The 10,019-nt window shown below is 33.6% G+C and overlaps 1 protein-coding gene across 1 annotated transcript in view; it reads right to left on the bottom strand.

The window, feature by feature from the left end:
• Positions 1-1,266: 1,266 nt before the first annotated feature.
• The window catches only part of ZBTB44 (zinc finger and BTB domain containing 44), a 55,765-nt gene continuing 47,012 nt past the window's right edge, over positions 1,267-10,019 (bottom strand). Inside the window, exon 6 of the mRNA XM_028120811.2 lies at positions 1,267-8,673. Coding sequence (XP_027976612.1) covers positions 8,391-8,673 — 283 coding nt within the window. The 3' untranslated portion in view covers positions 1,267-8,390. The remainder of the gene's footprint in view (positions 8,674-10,019) is intronic.

Here is a 10,019-nt window from a genome sequence, read left to right as displayed (position 1 = left end):
CGGGCTCCCTGCTCAGTGGGGAGTCTGCTTCTCCCTCTGACCCTCCCCCCTCTCATGTGCTCTCTCTCTCTCTCAAATAAATAAAATCTTTAAAAAAAAATTAAAAAAATAAAAAATGTGTTAATTGACTAGGTTATCAGTAAGACTTTCAGTCAACAGATTTTTAGTGTTAAGTTTTTGGGGATTCAAAAGTTACACAAGGATTTTCAACTGTGTGGGGGTCGGCACCTCTAACCTCCCACATTGTTTAAGGGTCAACTGTAATTAATTTCTACATTCTACATTAATATGTTAACACCTGTGGCAGAGACTACTGAGAGCCCAACACAGGGGTGCCTGGGTGGCTCAGTTGGTTGAAGCGCCCGAGTCTGGATTTCAGCTCAGGTCATGATCTCGGGGCTGTGAGATGGAGCCCCACACAGGGCTCCATGCTGGGTGTGGAGTCTGCTTAAAATTCTCTTTCCCTCTGCATCCTCCCCTGGCCTGTCTCCTCTTAAAAAAAACATAGGGGGGAATGAAAAGACAATACTTATTAAAATGTGCCACTCACCGAAGGAAAAGACAATGCTTAAAATTTACCCCCTTCCTCTCTGAACTTAATTCTAAAGTGATCTAGTAGCCTGGGATCAATGAAATAATTTTCTTTGCCTGTTACTCATTCTATATAGACCAATTATCATTAGAATCCACATCAAGATGAATCTAAAGTTAGAAAAGCCCTTCCTTTAGGCTCTCGTAGGCTCATTACCTAAGCAATGAGCCACCTGCCACCCCGGCCCCACCCCAGCCAAGTACTGGTTTTCTACTTTCTGGTTGTAAGATATTACTGAAATGCTACCAACAAGTCTCTCATCAATAAACTACAACTTCAGAAAGATTCAAAGCAACTTCTAAAGATGCAACCCACCCCTTAGGAAGTAGTCTTGCACAAGAACCTGCTTCAATAGCTCTAGGATCTGATGAGTTTCTCTAACTAGCTTCCTTTTTATCCCTTTCAATCTTAGGGACAGGGGCGCCTGGGTGGCTCAGTCGTTTAGCATCTGCCTTCGGCTCAGGTCATGATCCCAGGGTCCTGGGATTGAGCCCCGCATCGGGCTCCCCCAGCTTGTGCTCACTCTGTCAAATAAATACAATCTTAAGGAAAAAAAAAGTAAAAAAAAAAAAATCTTAGGTACAGTGCTTATGGAATCTGTGCACTTTCAGCTCTTTTCTTCCTTGCCCAGGAAGCTGGCATTTGCCATCTAATGAAAGACTCTCTGGTCTGTGTACACTCAGTGGATGTTTATTTAAGTGATGCGTTATTCTGATGACTTTCTCATCCACTCCTCAACCAGCACCACCGATTTCTTCCTTCCAGCCAACAATAAATAACAACAGCAGGAAGTTTTACTCCATAAAGCATTAATAAGATATTTTAATGAGAAAAAAATCTTAGTCTTATGTTTCTATTCAAAGACACTCAAAACTAGTTTTTCCCTGCCCATCCCTTCTAACTGCAACTTTATTTGTGACCATGTAATAAAGGCCAGTTTAAAGATTTTTTTTTAAAAAGTTTAAACCTTTTTAAAAAAGATTAAACAACCAGGCTAGCAAAAAAGGTACTCAATACATACTTTCCTTATATCAAACAAGCTAATATTTCAGTACAATGTAACTATACAGAATATATACAATACACATATGTTCACAAAGCAAACACTATAGGCTCAGAACAGATTTGAAAAAACATGATATTCACATTGATTACAATAACTCTAAAAATGATTGTAACGTTGAAACGGCACTTAGTTTACAAAAAAGTCACAAAAATATATATATATATATGAAGTCACCAAGAACTATGGTTCCTGTAAAATACTAATAGCCAGATACTAGTATATAAAATGTGAAGTTCTGACATTGTATACATTTTTAGGAAATAAAAGAAAACAAAATCCAAAACCATTTTCGTTATTATTGAAAGTCAAACATGCCAAGTAACTTTAGCTATGGCCACTGTCACCAAGTAAAGCCATATTTAAATGAGATGACAACTGGATACAAAGCTGGTGAACTGGGGACTGGCACAGTTAAGAGTTGTACTGGTTCTAGGAGAGGGTAGAAGACATAAAAACACTCACCAACATACTTTAATTCACATTTCTGCCCCCAGCATTATCCTCCCCCGAGGGTTTCACAAAATGCCAGTGCCCAAAAAGAATCATAATGCTGCAAGGTAAAAAAGTTTCCCCCAGACTTCCTTGATGTTGGCCTATAGGAAAATATTAAGCATGCATCGGCTAAACAAAGCAGTCAGTCACCCATCTGGAAAACTGTGGTGCACAGTTTCCTCCCAGGCTGGTTGTACTAGAAAGTACTCCAGTTTTTAAATGGAGCCAGATTTATATGTTAGCTCTGTAAAATATTGAGCTACTGTAGCAGCAAATATGAAATTACAGAAACAAAACCACAATTTTATTTAAAAATTCATTTCTGTGACATCAAAACCATTTTTTCCTTCGTATCTGTCTCCTGTAACCAGACATCAATTTCTTCTATCACTGAAGTATGGTCAATTTCAATTTCAATCTGACTTTCTCATTATGCTGCTATGGAAAAAGACAAGTCCTAGTCCTGGAAAATTTTAATTTACTCTTAAAAATGAGAATTCAGGAAATTCAAAGTAAAAAAAAAGTCTGTTCTAAAAGTATCTCACAAATATATATATTTAAATATTAAAATAGGCTACCTAGGATTTTTATAAAATGGCTTTTGAAAAGATAGTAGAGGCACAAAGAAGCCATATACTATCTTCCAACTGGACATAAGGTGCCACAAGAGGCAGGCAATCTCTATCTGATGCAAGAGGAGGCACCAGTAACAACAGAAAAATCAAATATATTATTGGGACTTGGATTAAAACCAAAATTTACTCTATCAGGGACTGTTTTGTTCTTTTTCATTATCTTGAAATATATGCATTAGAAGCCATCCCTCTGTATAAGGAAGAAAATGAATACAGTTTATGATCTTAATCCTTCCAAATACCTGGTGGCATTCATTTTAGGCACCTGAAAGATGAAAAGCAGTGCAACTTTCAGTAATTTAATGGACTACTCTCAGTATGAGAGACTTTACATAGCATCTATCAACTTGAAAATTAAATTGATAACTGAAATAAAACAAAGTTTAGAGAAAACATATTATAACCTAATCATAGAAAGGGTTCTCTCTAGAAAACATGTTTCTAGGAACTGCACGAAAGGCTTCCCACCTTTAAATGAACACAGCTTCCACTAATGCCAATGGAAACATGTGTTAAGGGGAGATGACTGGCTCCTCTTAAAATAGGGAAGATTTATCCTTCCTTAGAAGGTGATGTACTTTGGTAACCTGAACATTCAATTACAGGATGATTTTTTAGCTTGTTTAACTGGATTATGAAATCTGGATATAGTTAGACCAGCATTCGGAAAAACAAGGATAATTTAATAAAAGTCATGACACGAGCCCCTCAAACCATCAAGCAGCGATTTTGTCAATAAATCCTCACAATTGAACCCAGGGCTTTAAGCTTACTTAGCAAAATCAGTCAATTTAAAAGAGAAAGGCAATAATCAAAGAATTAGATTTTATAAACCAGGCACTTCAAACTGAAATTAAAAGTTTTAAAGTTCAAAAAAAATTTTTTTTAAGTTTTTGTTTTCAGTCAATGGTCTCAACTTTTAAATTCTTTGTAAACTATTATGTACACAGGAACCTTGGTATTAGTTGTAACTGGCATGGGGCCTGCACAGAGGAAGCTTACTTAAAGTAGTATGAGCACTTTAAGTTAGTTTCGTATTTTGGATACTGCCAAACTGAGATTCCAATAATATCGTCTGACATCTCTGCAGAGACTATTTGTAAAGACCTGGAACTGTTTTCTTCTATCATAAAAATATAATCACTACAATGTAGTGGAAATCTCTAACTGTATTAGTATGAGGTAAAAAAAAAAAAGTACAACTAGGATGTTACTAGGAGTCTACATCCCATAATCTAAGCTTAACTCCCCCATTAATAAATCTCAATACATTTATAATCTACGAAAAAATATCCACAGAATGTCTGTTCCTTAGTTGAACCTGGAAATTGGTTCAATTCCACTTCATTGTTTAATCTGAACCATTATTGCTTTTGGCAAATTCAGCCTGCTGAGGACTTTCCAAATAAAAACAGCTTATATCACCACATTCAGTCAAGCAAAATGACACTAAAAAAGTGGGTATAAGCAAAATAAAATATAAATTTAAATTTTGACCATTTTAGCTTAAAGCTAAAGGAGTATTCTTAGCTATAAATATTCCTCACGTGTTTACTATAATAGAACTCTTCCCAATTTTGTTCCACTGCTTTAGAAAAGAAAAATCCATAGTTTCTATATATTCTTCTCTCAGTTACTTTAAAAATCTGAATATATTATAAATAAAGTATCTTATGTCAATAACTTATAGTGAAAATCACATTTATTACCTTTTAGCAACTTTGGGTCACTTCCAAATGCAAACTTTACTAGTCAACCCCCCCAGTTAATATTAATATCCAGAAAACTATTCTCCCTCACTTGGATGTATATTTCAGTTATAACTTCACATTTTGCAGATGAGTGAATTTAGTTCTCTTCATCGACTCATCAAATCTCAAACTCCTTTAAGATATTACAGTTTCAGGATTGTTCATTCATCGAGCAATAACCATGATTCTCTCCATGTGGTATTGTACAGAGCTGCCATTACCTTATAAAGTAATGCATTTTTCAGGGACTACAAAGCTAAGAGACTAAAATTCATCAGGGAATCTTCAAAATAAAAGCCGCTAAACAAAATAATTGGCCTCTATTTAGATTGAGTACAAAAATAGTGAGAGATCAAATAAAAGACTGAAAGTGTTAATACAGCTTCCAAAGTTTCCCAGGGAATCGTTTATACAATGGGGAGAGTCTGGCTCAGGAGTCAGAAGGTAACAGAGCTACTAATGATGCTGCATTAGATATGCTGACTAGTCCATTCCATTTGATAAAATATTTTAACAAAATGCAAATTTTTCTGTTTGTTTTTAAAACCAAAGGGCATGTGTCATAACTTGGAACCAAACTACTTAACCCAGAATGGTTGATGAAAGGTTAAAATATAAGACTGAATGAGGCTATTTAAACATTTAGTATACTTTGACTCACTGAAATTGAGAACTTTAAAAACTGGCAATGTAACTAAATGTGCAACTAATTATGTGAAATATAAATTAAGAAGATTACTTGAAATTCCAAATAAGAGAAATTCATTTAAGTGTATTTGTGGATGATAATCTCCATCTATATCCATTTATAAAAAACTTGAAATAAAAACAATATTAATCCTTTTGTTTCTGAATTATTACAATCACTGTCATGCTAGATGCTTCCCCTGTTAGAATACACCCCTAAAAATGGAAAGAATGACTGTAGGAGCTGTAACGTCCAGTATCACAGCGAGCATCTTTACTCATTTCTAAAGTGTATCACACCTTTTTGGTAGCATAAAAATGGAAAATAAATGCTTTTCTTGTATAAAATACTTGGTTTTAAAAAGGCAATTTATCCTGCATCCTAAAATTTAAGCCCTTTAAATATCACAAAGTTACCCTCTTGGGCCTTAACAAAGACAACTATGCTTAAGTATTCTAAACTGGAATTTTTTATTTAGTTTCACTGGCAATTTCTAACGGATGGGATAATATAACTGGCTTTCATCTCTTTGCAATGTTTTCCATATATTCTGGTAGAACTTATACATTCAGGTATCCCCCCTCTTTGATGAATTTTAAATAAACCTAAATAACACTATATACAATTATCCCTTGCAGCTTAGTTTCCTAAAACAGATCCATAAGCTAAAAATCCTTAAACCGTCTATCAGGAAAAATGTGGAGCCTCAGTAAAAGAGAAAAAAGGCCTTTGTTTATATATCATTTTATGTTAAATACTTGTTAGCTACCTGTATTGATAAGATTTGGGGAATAAACAAACCAAGTATACATTTTCATAATATATTCAAATTTTTCATTAAACCTGGAAATGTGTGCATTGTAATAATTTATAATTACCAATGAAAATCTCTAAAGTTTCCATTTGGGAAAGAATAGCCAGTAGTGGTAATCCTACATTTCTGAGAACACAGACCACTTCAGAGCTGCCAAAATTGTGGGCTCTTTTAACATAGAGTTCTCAGGATAGGGGATGTGCTTAAACACTTTCAACCATACAAATCCCCAGTTTTCTTTTCTTTAACCCTATTTCTCTTTTTTTCTTCCTTCCTTCCTTTTTACTTCCTTAAACAACAACAACAACAACAACAAAAACACCACAAAAATTCTTAGAACTGAAGGCAACAATGATTCCTGGTCATAATTTTACCTATTCTTTGTTTTACCAATATAAGATTTTAAAAATTAACTCCAAGGTTTACCCATTGGTAGGCATAACAATTTTCAAGAATATGTATGACATTAAAAATAAAAATTCCTGACCTTTCTAGCTGAGACACAGCAGTACTGTTACTAATTAAGTATCACGGTCTGTGGCAAAAAAGTAATTCAACCCTATTAGTAAAGAAGCATAAATGGTGGAAGCCCATCATAACTTGTGTATGTCGTTCTTCCTGAAGGTAATATACCTATGTTTGGGAGCAAAGGGGGAAAACAGGTTCAAGACGGAGATAAGGAGTTAGAAACAAGTTAAAAACAGCAGAATCTAGAAAAGAATGTTACCTGAAAAAAAAAAAATCTTCAATGCATTTACTTTCCCTTCCTTTACAGTTGTGGGAGGAAAATCAATCACAGAATTAAGCCAATTAAAAAAAAATGAAACAAGTAAAATCACTATAACTTAAAAACTAATTTTATTATTAAGGTCTAGCACCCGGAAAAAATTCAGATCTCGTGTTTTGAATAAGAAACTATTTAGTTTCTTTTTCTAATTTAATCAGGTGTTTTCATAATAAACTTTGGGTATATACAAAGAAAAAAAGTTACTCAGAAGTTCATTGTTCATGGACTCATGAATATTTAGGATCAAGATCAGTGATGCTTTAATGGCACCAGATGAAAAGTATACTCCAGTCTAGAATATCACATAAATTTCAACTATAAACAGGAAGTTTCATTTTTTAGCAGCAAAAGAGGTGATATTAATTTAAGGTTTTTAGTTTTTTGTCTTAACGATTCTTTTTTCTCCTAGATTGATGAGTCATAGATCATTAAAGCCTCTTCTTATCTTTTACATTATTGCTTACATTGTGTAAAAACTACATTAACCCTTTTAATAAACTTGGCAATGTCTAAAAATATTTTGGAACAAAAAACAAATTATCACCGACATATGGAACTTTGTAAACAATCTTAGTTGGGTTAAGAACGTAGCCTTAAGAGAGAATTCTTTTATTTTGCCCAAATCAGCACAATAGAAACATCCCCAAGATTACATAAACCTATATATAAAATATAGAGTATCTCCAATATTTTTCCTTTATATGATATCATGCCAGTATATGTAAGAGGAAGTATTGTTCATGGGGCAAGAGGAAAAATGATTTAGGCAATGACCTAATTAGCCAGGCACTAACATTCAAAGACCAGGTAAACAACAATTTTAGTCAGAAAAGCAGTATTAAAAGAGTTCCTATAAAGCTGAGATTTATGTACTTCATTTTCCACTCCTGGTCATTTCATGCACAGCCTGACTATTCTCAATCATGTTTCTCTGATTTCACAGAAGAAAGATTATTTGGAGTGGTACTAAAAAAGTTCAGGGAATGCCTATCCCAACACCAAATTTTAACCGTGAAAAATAATAGAAATGGCAAAGCTTAAAAAAAAAAAAAGAGTACATTGGATTTCAGAAGTATTTACCCTAATAATTTTTAAGAAAGCTTACCGTAAATATTTCCAAAACCAACAGGCTTTACAAAATATTGTACAATGTCCTGTGAATAGGAGTAAACATCTATTCAGGCTACCTGTCAAATTCTGTTCAGTAATTTGTTTCTGGTGTACCCTTTCTTCTCAGGAAGGTCAACAATCGTCTGAATTCTTTTTTACCTAATGATCTCGTTAGCCTATTTTTAATAATAGAAGAAGAAACTGATATATGCCTTAAGTCAACTGGTTCTCCTTAAGTCTCATAGTTTCAATTATGTTTCAACATCATGTTATTGTGCACTTACAGAAGCAATCTCTCAGTCATGAAAAATAAAACATCAATTGTGGGGCTTACAAAGTAAAAAGGGAAATTCTTTCCCAAACCCTTTTTTGTTTAAAAAATTAAATTAAATTTAAATGTACAAGACCAAGAACAGGCACTTTCCAAAAACCAAAAATGAAGCCAAACCATGAAATTACTCAATGGTTATAGAAGACAGCTCTGATTTTGGGGGGTCATCTCTGGTTGCCTCAGTACAAGCACTGGTCTTTGGCTGCTCTGGCATTTCTTCCTCTTTTTCTGCCAGCCCACCAAGAGACCCCAAGGGGAAAGTGTTTTCACAATTCTGGGTCGAGGAGACCTGCGAAATTACAGGCATTTGAACAGAGGAGCTGCTTTCAAAACTGTGTTCTCCAAGATCATACTGAACAAGGGTCTCTTCTTGCTCCTGGTTTAAGTAGTCCGGTACTAGGAAATCACTAGATAAGAGGCAAAGGATGAAAGAGGGAGTTAATTTTCAAACCAGTAATAAATTAGCCACAATAAAAAGACCTGATTTGTAAAGCAAGATTGGGATTTTTCATTTCTCTAATTTGTGACTGATTATAAATCAGGATTTTCAATTTCTAAACTTTCCTAAATATGAACCAAAACCATTCATAAGAACCAAAGCACATCAACTCTCTCTACCACCAATAGATAAGATTATCACCTTGTCATTTTAGACACCCAAATAGCCTTTCTTGTTCTATATAGAAGAGTATCTGTATACAAACAAATGCAATTAGCATGCTCTCCACTTAAGCAAAGATAATTTATACTTATGCTTAACTTTTCTTGGATTATATACTAATTAAGAGGTATATAAACTTAGCTTTTTATTACTTCCTGGATATAAGTTAGTTAAGAAACTAAGTCCTTATGCATAAATGGCATTATATTTGAGAGGTATTTATTAGTATTGAAAATATTTAATATTCTATTAGAATAATTAAATATTTAATTTTTGAATATGGACAGTAAAATATACCAAGATTTTAACAACAGTGGATATTATCCCTGAGTGGTGAGATCAGAAAAATTTTAAATTTCTTATATTTTATACTTTCCTACATTTACTAATTTTCTATATGCATTTTTTTGTAAAAGAATAAACATTTAAATCTTGGATGCTTTAATTAAATATTGCTGAACTAAAAGTTCATTCTACTAGGAATGTCAGTAACTAATACATTTAAGAAGGTTATTTTATAATTCGATTGTCCAGTATTAATAAAATAATTAAAATCTGTTCATCTGCAAGCAATTTAAAATGTCCTATGTTGTATTTTCTAAAAAGTCTTCAGGTGTTAGATAGGAGGCATGGACGACAGAGGGCTCTGCACAGGGAAGACACAGGCAATAGGAGTGGTTAACTGAGATGCTATTTCACTTCTGAACAAACAAGGTTTGATATGACATGTAGAATTTAGGTTTAGTAATAGGACAACCAGACAGACATAATTAAGCAAAATGAATGTCAGGTTTGGAGAGAAAAACAAAATCTATGCAACACTTTGGAATTTATTGAAAAATAAGATTTAAAAAATGAAGATGGTTTAAAATTTAAGAGTTTAGGAAGATTTCATTTTATAAAAAACAAAGGATTCCTACAGATCTGTAGTTCTGATAAAATATTAAAAAAGATGACAGAATTTTATACCTAGAGACCTTAGAAATCATCTTTAAAGCTTACATTTTATCTTTCTGTTTCAAACTTCTTCATTTATAAAGTGACACGTTCAAACATAACAGCAGTTAGTGTGGTAGAGCCAGAACTAGAACC

The sequence above is a fragment of the Eumetopias jubatus genome, unplaced genomic scaffold (assembly GCF_037043125.1).
Source record: "Eumetopias jubatus isolate StellerSeaLion01/CBP00866 unplaced genomic scaffold, mEumJub1_p1.0 scaffold_13, whole genome shotgun sequence".
NCBI classification, from domain to species: domain Eukaryota; kingdom Metazoa; phylum Chordata; class Mammalia; order Carnivora; family Otariidae; genus Eumetopias; species Eumetopias jubatus.
Note: the sequence above shows the minus strand (reverse complement) of the source record. Positions and strands in the feature narration are given on the sequence as shown.